Raw genomic sequence first — 21,899 nt, 5'->3', positions numbered from 1 at the left:
ATTATAAAATGTTTTACACAAAGTCGACATAGCTAAAATCACAAGGGAAACAAATGGATAAATATTCCAGAAAGTATCTCTGGTAAAGGTCTTATTTTTTAAAATATGCAAGGAACTGATTCAAATTTATAAGCATAATAATAGTCATTCCCCAAATAATAAATGATCAGATGATGTTAACAAGTAGTTCACAAAGGAAGACATCCAAGCTATAAACAGCCACATAAAAAAGTCTAAATAATAAATGATTAAATAAAATTAAAAAATCTCTAAGATTTTGCCCCATACCCATCAGGTTGACAAAGATAACAAAAAAAAGAAAATGACAGATGATGGAGGGGCTGAGGGAAAACAGTCAAATTAATGAACTATTTTTTTTTTGCAAGGCAAATGGGGTTAAGTGGCTTGCCCAAGGCCACACAGCTAGGTAATTATTAAGTGTCTGACAGGATTTGAACCCAGGTACTCCTGACTCCAAGGCCAGTGCCTTATCCTCTACACCACCTAGCTGCCCTGAAATTAATGAACTATTAATGAATAATCTTAGTTGGTAGCTCCTGAATGAGTATAGAAGTAGCACTAACTGATCTCATAAAAAATGATGATGTGACTTAAATGGAAAAGTGTGTAACATAATTATGCATTTATAACCTATATAAGATTACTTGCTTTCTTAGAGCCAAAGGAGAGAAGAATGAGAGGAAGAAAACTTTACAAATATGAATGTTGAAAGCTAGCTTTACATATACTGTATCTGTGAAATGGTCCAACCTATTTGAAAAACAATCTGGAATTATGTTCAAAGAGTCACTAAACTCTGCATACTCTTTGATCTTGAAGATAACTCTACCAAGCCTATATCTTTGGGTTTTTTTTTTTTTTGCAAGGCAGTAGGGTTAAGTGGCTTGCCCAAGGCCACACAGCTAGGTAATTATTAAGTGTCTAAGGCCGGATCTGAACTCAGGTACTCCTGATTCCAGGGCCGGTGCTCTATCCACTGTGCCACCTAGCCACCCCTATGTCTATATCTTAAAGAGATCAAAGAAAGAGGAAGAGGACCCAGATGTACAAATACAAGGCACTCACATATTGTTGCCTTAAATAAATATATGTATATACGCATGTGTGTGTATGTATATATATATATATATATTTGTATAGAGAGACAGAAAGACAGACAGAAGAATGAGAAACTAAAGAAGAACCCATCCATTGAGAACAGATAACAAATTATATATATGAAATATTGTGTCATATGAAATTGTCAAAGGGATGCATTCAAAGAAACCTGGGAGAGCTATATGAACTGATGAAAAGTTTACAGTATCAGAAAAATAATTGTAAATAACAACTTTATAAAGATATCTTTAAAGGATTTACAATCTATGATCAATGCAATGATCAACTATGATTCCTAAAACTGATCATCTATGCTATTCACCTCCTAACAGGGAGACTATAGATTCAAAATAAAGAATGAGATACACATTTTTAACATGAATATTGTGGGAATTTATTTTTCTTCACCACATATATTTGTTACAAGGGTTTTGGTTCTTTCTTTTTATTTTAAAGTGGGGAGAGAGTGAGAGAGAGAGAGAAAATAAATGCTTATTTAATGAAAAAAATTCATAAACCTCTTTATTTAAGTTCATAGGTCAATTCTCCAGAGGCAGTGTTTCTCAGCTGCAGGAACTATTAGGGAAGAAAACTCAGTAATAGGGTGCTTTGGATACAAGGCAAGTAGAAAAGCCTGGAAAGAAAACCATTTTGTTATTATTGTTGTCTCAAGAAACTAATCCCTACTCCCTCACTCCTGTAGTCTCAAGAAGCTCCTATTACTTCAACAAACTCTTATGAAGTGTATTTAGAGGCGGCTAGTTGGTACAGTGGATGGAGCACTGGCCCTGAAGTCAGGAGTACCTGAGTTCAAATTTGGCCTCAGACACTTAATAATTACCCAGCTGTGTGGCCTTGGGCAAGCCACTTAACTCCATTTGCCTTGCAAAAACCTTAAAAAAAAAAAGAATGAAGTGTATGTAATATAAAGGACTGTATCTGATATGAGAAAAATACAAAGTTGAACTAAGATATGGAACTGAGTCTGAGAGTCTAAGACAGAACCACACATAACCAGGATTTTCAAATATAATAGAAGAAACATGCTGACCTATGATAGATATTTAATAAATATTGATTGATTGATTGAATAGAGGGCCTACTAGGTATAGGGCATGGCTTTGCTCATCCATTGTTGTATAAGGTGAGAAAATTACTAGTATATTACCAATAGGAAGTAGTCTTTTTTGTTTGCCTGGTGGACAAATGTATTAAGAGAAAAGGCTAAAAAATCTGGGTGGCATCAGATTGTGGGCAGCCTAGAATACCAGATAATGGAGTCTGAACTTTCATGGGAAAATTTCCAAGTCATCAAAACTTCTGAGCATAGGTCAAGTTACAAGATCTATGGGTAAGAGAGACTATTCTAATTGTCATGTGGACAGAGTAAAGGAGAAGAGGCCCAGAGACCTGTTAGGAAGCTATAGTACAGACAGAATGTGCATGAGGGAGGTGGCAGTGGGGAAGGGTGCAGGGGACATTGTAGAGGTAGAATTGGTCCCTGATTATATAGGTTAAGATAACTACAAGTTTTTCAACCTGAGATACCACGTAAAGTTTCTACAAAACAGAACTAGTAAAGTCAGAAGGAAGAGCATGTTTAGGAGAAAGAAAAGAAGCTGGTCAAAACCATAGATTTGTGAGACAACTGCAGAGTAATTGGTATTACAGCCATAAATTGGAATGAATGAGATTTCCAAGTGTAACTAGAAAGAAGATGAGAATTGGATTTTCTAAAACTCTCTCTCTCATACGGGAACTTAAATCAGGGGCATAAGTTTTCACTCCCTAATTAAGGTAACTAGGTAAGCAATAGGATCTCCCATATGAGTGTTAGGACCAAGGGTTTCCTGATGAAACCATCATGGCCTACATTGCAATGCTGACCATATTCCTATCCTCACATGCACTAATCTGTTGGATTCTTTCTTTTTTTTAAGGCAATGGGGTTAGTAACTTGCCCAAGGTCACACATCTAAGTAAATATTAAGTATCTGAGGTAGGATTTGGATTCAGATCCTCCTCACTCCAGGGTCCATGCTCTTTCCCCTGAGCCACCTAGATGCCCCTATGTTATTTTTTTAAACAAATATTTAGTTGATTTATCTTAAAATCTTCAGCAAGATTTTATTTTTGAAGGCTTCCCTATGTATAATTATCTCTATCTCTGGCTAGAAATTTTCCACAGATGCTTTCTTGTTGCTCCCTTTCTTGTCCATACTGAACTGGTCTATCATTGCCCCATGCTACTGTATACTGCTTACGATGCAGGCATTGATCATCACCACTGGATCTTTGATCAAAACAACTTTGCTCTATGGTCGGCCCTTTTATCTATGATATTTTCCAGATGGCATAGAATAGTTAAAGGTGATAGAATTCTGCCTTGCCGATTTTTCTTCAATGAAATTCAGATTAGGCTTAACATAACAGCTCTCTAAGCCATGATCATAGACATTGGCAAAGGCAGAACGATCCACTGTCCTAGTCCAGTAACATCATATCTGTGGAGACCCTAGCCAGTGGACTGTCCATAAGACTTTTTTCTTGTGACCTATATATCTAGAACCATGCCAAAAGTTTCTTAGGGGAGGTTTGAATTAGTATTCCTTCTGTAACACTGGCAGAAAAACTTATTTATTTAATGTCCAGTGGAATTGATGGCAACTTCAAAAATCAAAATTAAAGTAAGTTTAGCTAGAAGAGTTTACACACTAGCTAGAAGTATATACACACATTGGTGAATTGGCCTGATGACCCTCTTTATGAAATTTGACCTGACATCTTAACCTCTTTTTAAACCTAGAAACTCAGTTCTAAATTTGTTCACTCTGGATCTTTTTAGCTTATTTTAAAGATTGAGCTTTGTTTCATGGAACATGCCTGTAATCCCTGATAACAGAAAGACTAAGGTTGGTGGATTATTTCAGCTCAGTTCTTCGCTCCAGTTGACTAAAGCCAATGGAGTGGCCTTTCTAAGTCCAGTAGTTCTAGGTTGATTTATGCTGAAGAGAGGGTGAATTTGCCCAGGTCAGAAATGGAGCAGGTCAATCAGCAGTGTGCCAATCTGTACTTTGTGCTGTGATTGAGTCTTGAGTGCTGGCTGTACCTCTAGCATAGGTAAAATAGGGAGATCTAAATCTAAAAAAAAAAAAATTATGCCTCTTCTGGTTTATAAATCTTTAATTAAATTTAATTTTGTTCAATTCAATTCAACATTCATTAAGTGTCTCCTGTGAACTAGACTTTGTGTTCAGTGTTAGGAATGCAAAGAAAAATTGAAATAATCTCTACCTTTAGGAAATATTCATTTTATTGGGGCAGTGCAAAAAGTACAGTGCCCACAGATAAGAAGATACAAAATTAATATAAAATACATACAAAATTTCAATTAAATGAATTTCAAGGAGAAAGCTATAATAACTGGGCATAAATTTTAAGGAAATAGTTTTCTAGACCAATTAGTAAGTCTGGAATTTAGACTTATTTATCTTTATAAATCCTATTCACACATTACTAATTGAATCTCACATTTATTCGATTCTTCTTTTGCAACAACTCCATGAAAGAGGAGGTCTAAGTATTAGGATGCTGTAAAGTTATAGTTCATATATGAGAAAGAATGATTAAATGATTTGTCCAGGGTCACATAGTTGCTAAGTAGGACTGAAATTTCTGTCTTCTGAATCTAAGTTTAATGTTCTTTCCACTTATCCTTGCCTTTCCTGATATTACACGTTTTTGTGTTTTTGCCTGATCCTCCCAAACTACTTAGTTGAGCTACTCTGTACAATTAGTTGAACTCTGTGGAATTTTTTTTGGCACCAGCTCATTTTTTGAATCAAAAGAATGAGGAATTATGTAAACACAACTTTTATGAAATTCAACATGTTATTGAATAAACCACCAACAAGTTCATCATGGATAAACTTCATTAAAGGTTTTAAAAAGCAAACCAAATCCCTCTCATAACTTTTTGTGCTTGCTATTTTTAATAGTCATCCTTTGCTGTCATTCTTTATCAAATATCTATTTTTCATAGATCATTTTATGGTGTGCCTCTGCAGTTAGAGGGCTCTTTAGTTTCATTCTAGAGGTGCTGCTTATCACATTTATATGATGCAATTATTGGCAGGTAAAGCTTGGCTAATGGATTTATAACATAAAGAACAGATCAGAGTGCAAATATATCTGAATCTGCTTTGGGCTTTTAATCTGTTTCAACCTTATCTGCATATCATTGTCCATTGATGAGGTGCCCATGATGTTTAGAAACCCAGAACTCAGCGGTTCTGCCCATAATGGTCCATAAATGATGACAAAGAATAAGACCTTACTAATTATGTTAAAAAAAAAACCCCTGAAAGTTCTTACCTTGGGAGTACATAAAAGATAAAGAATTCTGTCATTTACTTATATTAAGAAGAGAAGTTGGTCAAGTTATGGTACATGACTGATAGTTTAGATGAGTTGCAGGAAGATTTTATGGGATCTGCCTCACTGATCAGAAGGATGAATATTCATGGGATGAGCCCATAGACCTATTTTAAGGGCAGCAATAGAAACAAGAGTATATAATTATTGGTGTTGGTATTTGGTAAATGGGGATCTATTACCCTATTAAGAGAAGCTGATCTGAATAGAATAGGAAGAACAAAGTAATGCATAAAATTTTAAATAGCTATCCACTAGATGGCACCAAAATGTAGCCAAAATTTCAAATTTATATCACATAACTGATATTTCAAATATATTTTTGTCAAAAAGCATTCAAAAATATTTAGTAATATAAGAAAATTTATATACATATTTTTAAAAATTTCTTAAAGTAGAAGTTCAAAAATTCACCAGCCTGAAAGACACTGACTGGATCAATGTTAAAACCATTCATAATTCCAGAGTACAGCATATGAACCAAGCTGCTCACTTTCTGACAGAGAGGGGGTGAATGTATGATGTAGAATAAGACATATGTTTCTGGATACAGTCAATGTAGGTTGCTTAACTATACAAATAACTACATTACAAAAGGTTTTTTTAGATTTTCTTTGAAATAGAAGCACATGGGGAAAGGGGTAGAAAGATGATGATATTTTTCTTAATTCTCCATGAAGACATGCACATGAATATGGATAGATAACTGAGATGGCCTTGGATGTGAAGCAATCAGGGTTAAGTGACTTGCCCAAGGTCACGCAGCTAGTAAGAGTCAAGTGTCTGAGGCCAAATTTGAACTCAGGTCCTCCTGATTCCAGGACTGGTGTCCTCTATACTGTACCACCTAACTGCAATAAGGGGGAAAAAAGAATTTTTAGTATTAGACTAGAGTCAAGAGGACTGGATTCTGGTTTTAGTTTTTTTTTAAGTTTTATTAAAGTTAGCATTAAGTTCATATATTTTGTTTTTACAATACAATCATAGATTACTCTTATTTGCTGAAATAACTTTGCAATTTGTAAAAAGTTGATTTGTAATTTGTATTTGTAAAAATAACTAAGGAAAACTAAGAATTCAGTAATCTCATTTTAAAATAAAGCAATACTTCACATTTGTAGCATCTACCTATTTCTTTATTTAATCCATAGATATCTATTTTCTTTCTCTCCCACTCCCCACCTTTAAAAAAAGAAAATAAATTTCTCATTAAAAATATGCATAGTCAAAAAAATAAATTCTCCCACTGATTACATATAAAATTATATCTAAGTCTCATTTTGCATAAATTTGTCACCTCTCCACAGATCATATACTTCATCACTGATCCTTTGGAAACATAAATGGTCAATTTATTGATATTAGTTCTCATTGCTTTCAAAAAATTATTTAGTGCTATTGTATAAATTATTATCTTAGATCTACTCATTTCATTTTTCATCAATTTATAAAATAGGATAATTTATCCTTTTGTTTTTGTATAATTCACAATCTCTTTTGAGCTGTTTTGTGATGTTGCTTTGAAGAATGGTTGTACCCTTCCATACGTCCTAACAATGCATCAGTACGCCTGCTTTTCCATAATCCTTCCAACTTTATCATTTTTCCTTTTTCCCCATCCTTGTAATTCTGATGAGTATGAAGTGAAATCTCAGGATGTTTTTAGTTTGCACGTCTGTCTAATTATTAGTGATTTGGAACTTTTTTATATATGGCTATAGATACTTTGGGTTTCTTCTCTTAAGAATTGCTTAGTTGTATCCTTAGATAACTTAAATAGTTGTATGTTAAATAAGAAGTCATTCAACCCTATCAATTTCCATTTACTACAAAATGAACAATTTGATGTTTGTGATCTCTAAACTTCTTTGCATTTAACATCCCAATTTGAAAGCCTGGCTCTAGCCTCCTTCCTCTGAGAGAATTTTAGAACCTTTAAGAGTTTGGAGATCATATTCTTCAGTTTGTATTTATCCTATAAGCAATTGGTGGCCACTGAAACTTCTTGAACATGGAAGAAACATAGTCCTGTGTTTTAGGCATATTAATTGGCAACTATGTGGAGGCTAAGTTAGAAATGGAAGAGATGTGGGTAGCTAAGTGGTGCAGTGGATACAACACTGGCCCTGGAGTCAGAAGTACCTGGGTTCAAATGCAGTCTCAGACACTTAATAATTACCTAGCTGTATGGCCTTGGGCAAGCCACTTAACTCTATTGCCTTGCAAAAACAAACAAACAAAAAAGGACCGGAAGGGAAGAGTCAGGGAGATTGATTACAAGATTATGACAAAAACTGACATTAGAAGTGATAAAGATCTGAACCAGGGTGATAGTCATATGAACAGAAAGAAGGGGCTGGATGCTATTGTAAGGATAGCTATTTTTGCCTTAATATATTTTATAGGATGTTATTGTGATTAACTGATAAGTTTTCATAATATGGCCTTTCTTTTTGCTATATAAATATAGCAAAGAGATAGCTGACCAAAGAAGAGATAGAATAGACTTCATGTCAGAAATATTAAGATACTAATTTTACCTCCAGAGGATGTAGCTATGAGGTCATGGGTGAATCACTTGACCTCACTGCCCCAGGCAAGTCTCTGGGAATTTAGCTAGTAGAAGAACTGTTGCTCTTTCCTGATGGAGGGAATTTTTATGTAAGAATGAAATAATATGTCTCTGCACTCCAAAATAAAGTATAGGGGAGCGCTATATCATATACCCTTTATAAAATTCAAATTTATTTATTATTCTAACTATATGAAGATGGTTTTTAACATTCATCTTTTTGCAATATTTTGAGTTACATATTTTTTCTCCCTCTTCTCCCTCCCACCAAGCAATCTGAACTAAGTTATACTTGCATAACTATGTTAACATCATATTCTATTGCGATTTGTAGGGTCCTTCCAATCTACAGAACAAAAATCACTCTCCTATTATCTTTTTGTGTTTTTTTTTTTGCAAGGCAAATGGGGTTAAGTGGCTTGCCCAAGGCCACACAGCTAGGTAATTATTAAGTGTCTAAGGCCAGATTTGAACTCAGGTACTCCTGACTCTAGAGACAGTACTCTATCCACTGCACCACCTAGCTGCCCTTACTCCTGGCTCTTTTACTGAGGGTTATCCACAGTTTGGCTCAAAATTATGTTTTCTAATCTTCCTTAATTCCTCTCCCCTTAACACTATATTCCAACCACTAGCTATCTTCCCATATTATTTTCTCTCTTTTGTCTTCTTGCATTTGCATCATTCCAGATCAAAGTTTCTTCTTCTTCTTCTTCTTTTTTTTTTAAATCATGGACCTCTTTGGCCGCTTGGTGAAATATAGTTTTCACCCAGCTAGGTGAAACCTGGGCCTGAAGTTAGGAGGACCCATCTTCCTGAGTTCCTGGGAAAGTCACTTAACCATGCTTGTTTCGGTGTTGTCATCTATAAAATGAGCTGAAGACAGAAATGGCAAACCACTATAGTATCTTTGTCAAGAAAACCCCAAATGGGATCATGAAGAGTTGGACATGACTGAAATCGCTGAATAATAACAATATGGTTTTGAGGAATTTTTTTTAAGTTCATGGATTCCAGGTTAAGAAACCATTGTTCTAGATATTTGAATTCAACAACCTTTGCCTCTCCATTTCTTGAAATCTGTGAATAGTGGAAAGAGTCCAGGTCTATAAGTCAGCAGAGACCTAGGATCAAATCCCATTTCTGACATTTATTAGTTGATTTATCATAGTAAATCACTAAATCCCTTTAAGGTCTAAGGTTTTTTTAAAATAATTTTTTAATTTAAAATAAGGATGATAGATTATAGATAGATGTATAATAGATGTAACTGTCATTTCTTATCAATATTATAATTTGATTATAAGCATTGTGTTATTTTAAATTTCTTATCCTTACTAGGTGCTTCTAATGACCCCAAATTTATCTGTAAAACAAAGGATCATCTTTTTAAATAACAATCCTTTTAGAGGTACTAACTTGTTATGAGTCATGGAAAATAATAATTTCCAAAGAATTAAAGTTGAGAATCACTCAAAGGTCAATGGAAAGTGATATGGTGGACATGAGCAAGGTGCAACTTTTTATTAATGAAGAATTGCGCAAGAATAGTATAGAGAATACTATCAAATTATCACCTGAAAAATAACGGACTGGACATATATCCTCACAATGTCAAGAGATCTAGAGGAAGCCCTTAGTACAATGTATGGATTCCCAATAGTATATTTATGGAGATCATAAGATAATAGTTTTAGAGCTAGAAGGGAGCCTTGAGACCATTAAATCTAGATCCTTCACGAGGAAGGCCGAAAAAGGTTAAGTGACTTGCTCAGGGTAAAATGGCTAGTACCTTTCTGAAGTGGGAGTTGAACTCAGGTTTTTCTAATTCCAGACTCCTAGCATGCTAGAATTTCACAAAGTAGGCTACAATTGTGTAGGTGTATTCTTGCATCCCAAGTGTAATATTTTGTATTTTGGGGGAAGGGAGAGCCAGAATTGTAAATTTATTAGCTGGGGAGCTCCCAGAGAGAAAATTTCTGCCATAGATGTAGAAAGGTCAAATCTGTCCCTCTATTCACTCTTTTATTGACTCTATTGAACACAGTAGACACCTAAGTGCTTGCTGAATTGCATTATCATTATCTTTCTGGTTCAAGACAGATTTCATTCAGATTAAAATAAAGTATTTAATAAAATCTATTCTTGGGGTAGTAACAATGGAGCATATCATCAACGATTGGTGCAATTATAGCAGATTTAGATGGAAAAACCTTATGCCATACTTGTACCCTATTAACAAAGAAGGACTAACCAGTCATTTCTTTAGGAAGAGGGAACCTTACTATTCTTCCTATTTTATTGTCTGATTTACTTTCTTCAAGATTGACTAACATTCTCAATAAAATAATAGAAGCTTCCATTTCTAAAATACTTTAAGTTTTGCAAACTTGAGAGAGACAGAAAATGGGAGAGAAAAAAAGTTTAAAAAATATGCCTGGCTTTGTTGGACCACTGAATCTACCAGAAGGCAAGAACGAGTCAGTGAGGACATGGGATTTCTTGTATCCAAGACTTTATTTAGGTCTTGGTTCTGGAATCCAGCAACACAAATAGTCTAAGTGGCACTTCTCTGCCACTTCAGAGCATCAAGGACTGGGATGAGTGTTTGAAGTACTGGAGAGACAGTGGGTATTAGAACCTCATTTCCCAAAAGGAATGAATTTACTGCTTCAGAGCAGATTCAAGTGCATGTATGTATGAAGTTTATATAATGTCTGTAAGAAAAAGGTTATGTAGAGTATGTAAGAAGTTTATATAATGTATGTAGGGAAAAGTTTACATAATATATATGAAGTTTATATAACAAAAATATAATACACAATAAAATTATACATAATTTGATACAATTATAATAATACTATATAATAAATAACAAGTTTCAAATAATGTAAGTAGGAGGAAATTTTATATAGTGTGTATCAAGTTTAAGTTTTCCAAATGCACTCTATACCCGCTGCCAACTTATGAGGTGGGTGTTACAATTAACCATTTTTACAAGTGGAGACACTGAATTCAGCTCAGAGAGATGAAGTATTTCCCCAGGGTCTCTCTGAGGCTTGAGTCCGGCCCGGGTCTTCCCATCTCCAGAACTCGACCTCCCACAGATGGTGGCTTAAACGTCCTCCCTTACATCCCCTGGGTTCTAACCCCATAGACTGTGAACCAGATCACTACTTTAAAGAAAAATACACTTTTATTTCTTTTTCCCAAGTCAAGTGACTCGCCCAAGGTCACGCAGCTAGGTAATTATTGAGTGTCTGAGGGCGGATTTGAAGTGGGTGCCGCGGGCCCGCTTTCATCTCCTCCTCGGGGCCGGGGCGCAGCGGCTGGGCCGGGGCGCAGCGGCTGGGCGGGGCCGGGGCCGGGGCGCAGCGGCGGGCCGCCGGGGCCGCGCTCAGAGCAGCAGCGAGCTCAGCGCCAGCTGCCCCCGGCCCAGCAGGCGGCCCCGCTCCGGGCCGCGGCCCTCCTTCTGGGCTTTGACCCTCAGCTCCGCGCGGCGCAGCGCGTCCTCCGAGAGGCCCTCGAAGAAGAAGTCCTGGACGCAGCCGGGGTCTCGGCCCCGCGGCCCCGCGGCTCCGCGCCGCTTGCGCGTCTTCCCGGGCGGCACCAGGGCCAGGCTGACTCTGCAGCCGCCGCGGAGCCCCTCGGCTCGGAGCAGGCGGACGCGCAGCCGCCGCGACGCCGGGCAGTAGTCGGCCGCCAGGTGCAGGAGCGCGCCGTCGCGGCCCAGCGCCACGCAGCGGCCGCCCCCCGGGGCCGGGGCCGGGGCCGGGGCCGGGGCCGGGGCCGGGGCCGGGGCCGGGGCATCGCGGCGCGCGGCCCCCACGTCCGAGTCCTCCGAGTCCTCGTCGGCGCTGGAGGCGGAGCGGGCCCGGGCCCGGGGCCGGCCCAGCAGCGCGTCGGGGGCCCGCAGGAGGCGGCGGCAGCGCCAGCGGCTCCGGGGCGGCGGGGCCGAGGGCGGGTCCCGGGAAGCCTCGCCGCCGCCGCCGTAGGTGTGAGCCCGGGGCCGCGGGAGGAGCGCGGCGGAGCCCCCCGGGAGGAGCGCGGCGGAGCCCCCCGGGAGGAGCGCGGCGGAGCCCCCCGGGAGGAGCGCGGCGGAGCCCCCCAGGAGCAGCGATTCCTTGCGGCGGGTGTTGGGGCTCTCCAGCAGCGCGCAGAAGCCGTACGAGGTGGGCCGGCGCGGCAGGTGCGGCAGCGAGAGCGCGGCCTGCGAGCGCGGGTCCCAGTCCGTCGGGTCCGGGGCCTCGGGCCGCCGAGCCGGGCCCGGGGCCGGGGAGGGCGCGGCCAGGAGCCTGGGCGGGATGCAGAACTCCGGGATGCTGTGCGGGGTGAGCACGTTGGCCAGGCAGGGAAGCGCGCAGGCCGGGGCGGGCGCCGGGCGCGGCCGTGCCCGCAGCAGCCGCTCCACGCACCACATGGCAGCGGCGGGGCCGGCGGGGCTCCTGGGCGGCTAGAACACACAAGCGGGCGCCGCGCGTCAGCGCGCAGCAGGGACGCCTTCGCCCTCCCCGGCCTCCCGGGTTGGCCTCCCCGGGGCACATCTCAGCTTGACCCAAGGGGCTTGGAAATAAAAACCTTTCCTTTTTCCCGCCCTTCTCACCTCTCCCTCCCTCCTGACTCCAACAGAACTCACTTTCCTTCATAATCCCAAACTATTATCTAACTTCGCCCCGTTTCTCCCGTGGATCCCCAGACGACTGCGGGTTTTCCCTGAGAGAGGGAGGGGGACAAGTCACCCCCAAGGTCCCAGGCAGGAACCTTCCAAGCCCCGGGTTACCTGCAGACGACGCGAGCCTCCGCGCACACCTGCGCTTCACGATTAGAGCCTCCTGCTGGCTGACCCGCGGCGTCTGCGGGGACACCTGCCCGGACACCTGCGGCCGCCCAGGTGCGGGAACGAGACCCGGGCCCGATGCAACTTTATAAGAGTTGCGGGCCAACGTCCGGCCAATCGGGAGCCGCCGAGCCGCAAGCTGAGCCCCGCCCCCAGCCGTTGCGTCACGGGCCACCGCGCGGCCCTCCCTGGCCTCCCACCTTCTTCTTGCCACATGGCAGAGCCCCGGAGACTTCAGGAAACCCTGTCCGAACTGCAAAACTGTGGCGTTTGGCTCTGACACTTCCGACCCCCACTGCTTTTTGGTCTTCAGCAGCCTTTCCGACTTATTCACAGCAAGCCAAACCTGGCCAGCTATCTGACATATCCTCCTTGTGTTGCACTCGGGTCCCCCCCCACCCAGGTTTTGTGTATGAATTTGCCGCTTTTGAAAATAGCTAGTTATTCTCTCCTATTTGGAAAGACTATTAATCTAATTTATGCAAAAGATTCCCTGATACTAGCCTCAATATGTTGCCCCCTCTGAAGATTTCTGGATTTTAACATTCTTTAACCCCAAAGAAAAGTCCTTAATAATAGAATATCAAAGAGAATTGCACATAAATTGAGGGAAGGAATATTTTCCAAAACACAACAGTAGGTTTACTTGCAAAGTCCCTGAAGTTAATAATAATAATAATAATTGATATTTCTATTGGATAAAGAATGTTAAAATCTAGAAATTCTGGGAGGGACAACATAGTAAGCCTGGTATGGGGGACACATTAGCATAAATAAATTAGATTAATATTTTCCAAGTCACATCCAATTAGAAGCAGTCCACTTTGGCAATTTTCAAAAGGGGGCAGTGCAAGTATTTTTAACCCCCATCATATATAAAAGAACACCCGTACATGTTTAGAGTCACAGAATTTTGAAGTTCATTTGCATTTCAAACCTGACTCGAAGCACAGTCTTTTAGTGTGAGCAGATGTTCACACAGCAATGATCCTTGATGTCTGCGAGGAACTCCTGAAATATTTATCCTCTTCTAGATGAGAAGCAGGAAACCCCCTTGCAGCCCCTAGAAGTAGAAGGACCCAAAGCAAATCTAGTTCATTGTGTGAATGCATAGGGGGTAAGGGATGGAGAAACACTTGGTAATACAAGTTAGTGGAACAAAGTTGATAAATGGAAGTAATGTGAAATTAAGCTAGAAAGGTAGGTGGAACCCAGATACGGAAAGCCTTAGTTGCCAGGCTAAAGAGGTTGTATTTAATGCCACAGGCAGATATCTGGCTGCAGGGGAGAAAGTGAGATTGGTGACTTTGCATAACCGCCCCCTCACTTAAAGCCAATTCACTTGTGTGTCAAAGTGTCACCTCCCTGAGGTCGTGGTCTTTTTTGAGAACCAAGGACAAACAGCAACCCCTGTGAGTAATAGGAATGGCCCCGCAGCTAGCAAACTGGCGACACAAGCCCTCTTTTTTCTTTCTTTTCTTTACTAGCCCCAAATCACTTTGGCTGCCCTTGATCAGCCACTGTGGGTCTCAGGTTAAGCACACTTGGTCATACATTGCAATCAAGAATATCAGAGGTCAAATGTGACCTCAGATATTTATAAGATGTGTGATCCTGGACAAGTCACTTAACTTCTGTCTAGCTCAGTTTCATTATCTGTGAAACAGGTTATGCTGATATTTGTAAAGTGCTTAGCACAGCACCGGGAAGAAGACCTTGATATCAATGAATTGGAGTAAATTGGATTTGAGGGAGGGGATTGCTTTGCTGAGTCACCAGCTTCAGTTTCTTTTCTAGAGCCATCTGGGTCCAGTGGTCAGATATGAATTAGGCTGACTGAAGAGGACTCTGCATGCCAAGCAATCAGGGTTAACTAATAAATGATTAAGAAATGCTTATTTCCTTCTTCCTACACCAGTCTGTCTCACAAAACTAGCTCATATTTATAAAGCAATTTATAATTTATAAATCATCTTATAATACTATGTCTATTATCTCACTGAGGCATTTTAAAATATCTACATCATTTAAGAGACTAGATTGAATGGAGAGTCTATCTAAATAACTTGTAATGGACTCACATAAAGAAACCAGCAATGGAATCAAATTTTATAGACAGCTTCATAGAATAGGAGGGTTTAGAGTCAGAAGAAATCTTAGAGATCATTTAGTCATTCATTTTATGGATGAAGAAACTGAGAGTCATAGACGTTTAGTGCCCAAAGTCAAACAGGTCATAGTTAGCTTTGTTGGAATTCAAATTCAGGTGTCCCAACTCCAAAGTATATTTTCTTTCTGCCACACTTTTACCAGGAAGAAGCAGGAATGGGGAGACCCTCATGTGAAGAATGCCATACATTTTAGTTTAGGGCATTCTTCTATCTCTCGACATAGACTTCTATTAGAGGTATGTCACAGAGCGATGGGCCTGAAGTAGGGAAGACCTAAATTTACATCTGGCTTTAGACATTTACTTAGTTTATCTAACCCTAGGCAAGTCACTTGGCCTCTGTTTGCCTCAGTTTCCTCAATTGAAAAATGGAGAAAATAATAGTCCTTACCTTATAGGGTCATTTTAAAGAATAAAGGAGATATTTATAAAAAAAACTTTTAGCATGGTTCCTGATACATAATAATCACTTATAAATGTTCATTCCCTCCCCTTAGTTCTGTTGGAAGTACTAAAACTCTACTTCTTCATTCTCAACAATTTCTTTGGTCCACTATACTTGTATGATCAAGTTTGTACTTAGGATTTGTGATTTGAATCTATTTTATGGATAGGAAATTGTTGAGAGAGAGAAAGAGAGAGAGAGAGAGAGAGAGAGAGAGAGAGAGAGAGAGAGAGAGAGAGAGAGCTAGGGAAATAGAGACAGAGAAAGAGAGATAGAGGAAACTAGGGAAAGAGTCAGAGAGATAGACAGAGGGAACCATGGAAATAGAATCAGAGAGAAAGAGGGAGACAGACAGGGAGATTAGGGTTACTGAAGAAAAGAGGAAAGAAGAGAGAATAAAAGGTAACTGTGGTGGAAGAAAACAACATGGATTCTGAAGTATTAAAAAAAGAAAAAATATTGGTTAATGATTAAAGTCACATTCTTAGATTAAATGTTTCAATGTTAATGTTTCAGGTTGTTTTCATGCACAACATCATGAAAATGTTTCTGCCTCTGACTAAGCAAAAAAACTTTTTATTAGCAATTAATCTTTTAAAGTAATATATTAGATAATATCTACACACAAGATCTGCAGATGGCAGCAAGTATAGCTGTCTGTTTCATGGCCTGCATATGGTCGACATATCTTGTGACTCTCCACAACCACATGCTATCCTCACTTCTCAGCCACGAGTAGCCAAGTAGACCACGTGTACAGGCAGGAGCCACATGTGCTCCAAGAAAGACTGCTGTCACTTCTGTAGCTCACATAAGCAGCTATCGGAACACTCAGTTATAGTGCTGCAAAACAGTTCCATGAGAAAAGCATAAACAGAACACACAGGCCATTAGGCTGTTGGTGATTCTTTGAAGTGAATGTTTGAAAGCTGGTTAGACTAAGCATTAGTCGAGTGGTCTGTTTGCATATAATAAATGTCTGTTGAATGAATGAATAATATGAAGATAAGAAGTTGTGGCTACAAAAATGTTACTATACCTGCTTTTTTTCTTGTCCTTCCCATATCCTTTTAACTCTATACCTTCCTTCTTCATCATCTATCCTATTTTAATTTAATTTTTTAAAACATTTTCTCTATACTCTTACATTCTTTTTATTTTTAACATTCCTCTTTGTCTTGTAACTTCTTACTACATTTTCTCTACACCACAAGAGGGGAAAAAAGGGAGTGGTAAAGAGGAGGTTGGGAAACTTTTTTTTAAGAAAAATTTGATTAAAAAAATTTAATGACTAGATCTACCTTTGGATTTTGTCATAAACATTTGACATGAACAAGAATGTTTATTTTCTTGTTTAATCCTTTGTTACTCCTGTTTCTTACATTTTCCATCTCTGAAAATTTTTTCATGTTGAGTATGAATATCTTTTCTTGAACTAATTGAAATTAATTTGTTTTTGATTATGTTAATGAAGTTCCCTTTTGTATAATATACTCACAGCAATGGATACTCAATTAATGCTTGGGATAATGATGTTTGTTGCCCTTTTGGATCATAAGAATCTCAGCAACTTTGGCTATAGAGTTTGAAGGAATCTTAGAGATCAGTCTAATTCAGTCTGTCAGTCAACTACCATTTATACATACATATATATATATATATAATTATATACATATAATTGTATTATATATGTATATATATGTGCATATATACCAAGCACTATGATAAATGCTGAGGATACAAGGAAAGGCCAAAAACATTTCCTGCTCCTTAGGGATTCATAGTCTAATGGGGAAGAATAGAGACAGAACAACTTGGGGTTGGCCTCAGAGAGAAGTCACAAAGATTAAAGAGAAATGGGAAAGGCTTCTTCTTTCTCCCCCTCCCCTCCCCCTCCCCCCCCTCCCCCCCCTCCCCCCTCCACCTTATCTTCTGCTAGCTATGGAATCCTGGATAGGTCATTTAATCCCTCTCTCTTAGGTCAACCTCTGTAAGATGCCATCTTCCTGTCTACCTCTAAGAGTTGAGAGGATTATTTGTATACCTCAAGGATCTGTGGAGCATCTCCATGACTTAAGAGTCTTTGAAAGTTGCAATTGGTAAAATTTCATTACTCTGCAGTCATCTCGGGATGAATCCTTCTAAACTTAGCTAAACTGGTCCTTAGGTAAGAGACACATAGGTTTTCATTGTGTCCATATCTGATGAAGCCTTGCAAGCCAGGTTAGGTCTGAATGAAAAAGCACTTATTAAGCTTAATGGCATGCAAAGTTCTTTGCTTAGTCCTGCAAGTATGAATGGAAATTAGACAGTCCACCGTTCTCAAGGAGCTCACATTTTAATAGGGGATATAATATCTATGGAAGGTTTTGGTTGTCAGATGGAAACATCTCATGGGCCTTAGGATGCAATAACAAAGCAGATGTCAATGCCTCTTTTTCAGTGTCATTGCTATTGATAAAATGACATGTTCTGATGTTAAACCTTTTGACTGTGCCAATGAATTCAGTGCTAAGAATTTTCTTTTTGAAGATTTTGAGAGCTGTGGTTGTAGCACCTACAGGAACATTTGTTTCTCAAGATGTTGACTAAGAGAAGTAAACAATACATTGCTTTCTCAGGGGTCTTGGGTTCAGGGTCTTGAACTGTCTTGATAAGAATCTAAGAGGAGATGGTGTTAGTGGTTTGATTTGCCTAGTATATGCTGCCTCCTGTCTCTCCATCGAAGTATCTTTTTTCAACTAGGTTGGTTTGCTTGCACTATGTGACAGTTGGGTTGGCAGCTGATGATGTTGGCTGGTCCCTCCTCTACAGGAGTTCCTTCATTGGATTTTGGCTATGAAATCTGCCAGATAATCTTTTCTCTCTAGGTTTTTCTGGTCACCACTCTATTTTTCTCCTACCTATTTGACCCCTCCTTCTCTAATTCTTTTGCTGGATCCTGTTCCAAATCACACCTGGTAATGGTAGGTTCTTTTCTAGGCTGTTTTCTCTTTATTTCCCTCTATTCTATTTCACTTGGTGATTGAATCTACTCCCTTGCATTTAATTACCATCTTCATGCTACTGATTCTCAAATCTTTCTGTTCTGCCCCAAACTCTCTGATTTCCCATCTCACATCTCTAATTGCCTTTTGCATGTCTCAGACTGGACATTCAGTAGACATCTTAAATGCAATATGCTGTGAGAGAAATTTATGATTTTCATATTGATCAATGTGATCTGTATAATAAATTTACTAATATTTTAGTTTTCAGAGATTTATTTTCCTAGCAGACTCTAGTTTGGGAGTTAAGAGACTTACAATGCAGGTTGAATGATACATCACTCTTAATAGCTATATTCTCAGCCTGTATTACACCTTTATATGTTAAGTGAAGCAAATCAAAAAACTAAAACCTGTTCCCATCACAGAAGTTTAGTTCTGTATTCCAGGAAAGTAATGACCCCCCACACACACACACACAATTGAGAAGGACTGTTTCCCCAGAAATGTTTCACCTGTATTATTTTACATTCCTGGACTTGGGGGAGAAACTGCTTTAAGTTTAGGAATGATTGTGTTGTGATCAACCTCCCTTACCATTTATCACAGACACAGACACACACAGACACACACAGACACAGAGACACACACACACACACACAAACACACACACACACACACACATACACACACACACACACACACACACACACACCCCAGGATGGGTTTTTCTCAGGAGAGCTTCTGAAACTAATTAGTTATTTGATTTTGACAGTCTGCCTCTGACAAGCTTTATTTTTGTCTCTCTCATTACTCACAGGTTAGAGACTACATTTAAAATTCTGTTAACAATGTCTAAAATAGGACACTTATCTTTCCTCCTAAACTGTCTCACCCTCTTCCTACCTTCTCTATTACTAGAGAAAAATATTATCTTACTCCCTCATGCACACAACCTAGAAGTCTTCCTGGAATCCTCATTATCTCACCCATCAAGTTCAATCTGTTGTCAAGGCCTGGTGATTCCTTTGCAACCATTTTGAATGCATCCCCTTATTTTTTTCTGACATTGCCTCAATTCTAGTGCAGGCCTTTATTGAAGTTGGAGAAAATGGGCTCTGGGATAGGGGGCTTAAGGAACCATGTGGGTTTATTTTGGGTAAAGAAATCACAGGAGACTCTGAGGAGAGTAAGAAAAGACAATTTTTAATTCATAGGTTACTGCAAAAATTCACAAGTTTGAGTTCTTTAGCAAACAAGAAAGTTAGTTTTTAAGAAGATTGTTAAGTTTAAGCAAAGAAGAAACAACTATAAACTGGGCTGGTGAGAACATCAAAGACAGTTAAGAAAGGGAAAAGAGAAGGGAAAGGCAACAGCCATTAGATCTGTAACTGGGATGAGATCATATGGATCCAGTAGCATGGAGAAGAGGGTGGGCAGAACTTATAGGGAGCCTAGCCTACCTCCTGAGCAGGGAAAGTTAGGGCGTGGGGGTCAAAGAGTGACCCACTTGGACCTGACTAGAGTCAGTCATACACCTTGGAGGGCTGAGAGTCAGGTGGAGGTGGGGTAGGGGAAGCAACTGCAATTACTTTCTATTATCTTAGTGAATTTACATTTGAGAAGAAGTTTTTACTGAACTAAGGGGAAGAAGTATGAGACCCACAGAAAATGCCAGACAAGTCCAGAAAAGAATTCCTTAATATTACAAGAAAAGCTAGATAAATATTTCTCTAATATTTTTCCTTCAACATTATCACCTCATGCTTGGATTATTGCAATGGTGGGTCTGACACAAGTCTCTCCCTACTCCAATCCATTTTTCATTCAGCAAATCAAGACTATTTCCTAAAACACAGATCCTATTTGTTAATCCCCTATTCAGTAAACTCCAGTGGCTTCCTCTTGCCTTTAGGATCAAATTTGTTTGCCATTCAAAAACCTGTTATAACCTAGCCCCCTCTGGTCCATGGGTACTTTCTCTGGCTGTCTTTTATGCTTAGAATGAAATCCCCACTAAAATCCCACCTTCTTAATCCTAATGCCTTAATCCTAATGCTATTTATCCTATATATTCCTTGTTTATTAATATTTGTGGTTTGCACCATTAGATTGTGGACTCCTTGAGGATAGAGACTATCCATTGCTTTTTTTTGAGGGGATATCCCCAGGACTTAGCACAATCAACTAATTGGTTGATTAATTACTTCAATAGCTTTCAAGAACCTCCCTGCCATAGTAAAGCTTCAAAGGAAGATTAAATTTGCTTATATGTGAGCAAGCAAGTCAAAATGAATGTATTAGGCCCTTATTATGTGACATTAAGTATTCTAAGTACTGGGGAGACAAAGAAGAGCAAAAACCTATTCTCTCAGGAAGCTCAGTCTTAATGTGGGAGACAATATGCCAACAACTATATAAAGACAAACAGGACAGACTAGAGATAATCTTATTAGCATTAAGGAGAATTATGAAAGCCTTCAGGAAGAAAGTGAGATTTTAGCTTAAACCTGAAAGAAACCAGGGAAGCCAAGAAGCAGAGATAAAGAGGGCAAGAACTGGGGGCATGGGGGGGGGGGGATAGCCAGGAAAAAAATGCAGAATTCAAGAAATGGAAATGGAGTGATGTGTGAGGAAAATCAAGAAGGTGGGTGTCATCAGATCATAAAGTACTTGAAGAAGAGTGAGGTGTAAGAAGACAGGAAGGAATGGGGCCTTTCAGAAATAAATATTTTAAAATGCTAGACATTATTAGAGAATGCAGTACTTAGATCCAATCTATTCACATTACTTACTCCTTGTTGAATACTCCCATTACTGTTCTCATTTATTAATATCACTTATTTGACCATGAATGTCATACTGTATTGTTATATCTCTCCTTTTTTTTTGTTTTGCAAGGCTTGCCCAAGGCCACACAGACAGGTAATGATTAAGTGTCTGAGCCCGGATTTGAACCCAGGTACTCCTGACTCCAGGGCCGGTGCTTTATCCACTGTGCCACCTAGCCACCCCTATTGTTATATCTCTTAATGTAATTTTACCTCATTAAATTTTTCCTTGTTTTTAACTTTTCTATACTTTATCTGTTTAGTTGTATTTATATCATATACCATTCTTTAATCCTAGAGGCAACTAGCATAGTACTTTGCATATTTCTTGACTGTTTATTGTTCATCTTTCAGACTCACTGCTCCACCGGATGTATACAAACTCTTAATATTTCCCTTCACTACTACTAAAATATTAGCTAAATAATTCTATTCAAATGGAGTGTTTGGGAAAGGGTTTATTTTTTCTATTCTCCAACTAAAAAAGGTTTGTTACTAAGTGTG

The 21,899-nt window shown here is 39.4% G+C and overlaps 1 protein-coding gene across 1 annotated transcript; it reads right to left on the bottom strand.

Moving 5' to 3' along the window:
* Nucleotides 1-11,522: 11,522 nt before the first annotated feature.
* On the bottom strand, nt 11,523-12,973 carry LOC141520057 (C2 calcium-dependent domain-containing protein 4A-like). The gene is made up of 2 exons (XM_074231930.1): nt 12,906-12,973; nt 11,523-12,578 (listed from the first exon to the last, which is right to left on the bottom strand). The coding sequence occupies exon 2, from the start codon at nt 12,543-12,545 to the stop codon at nt 11,523-11,525; it is 1,023 nt and encodes a 340-aa protein (XP_074088031.1). The 5' UTR covers nt 12,546-12,578; nt 12,906-12,973.
* Between the last annotated feature and the right edge of the window lie 8,926 nt (nt 12,974-21,899).

This window comes from Macrotis lagotis, chromosome 4 (genome assembly GCF_037893015.1).
Source record: "Macrotis lagotis isolate mMagLag1 chromosome 4, bilby.v1.9.chrom.fasta, whole genome shotgun sequence".
Lineage (NCBI taxonomy): Eukaryota > Metazoa > Chordata > Mammalia > Peramelemorphia > Peramelidae > Macrotis > Macrotis lagotis.
Note: the sequence above shows the minus strand (reverse complement) of the source record. Positions and strands in the feature narration are given on the sequence as shown.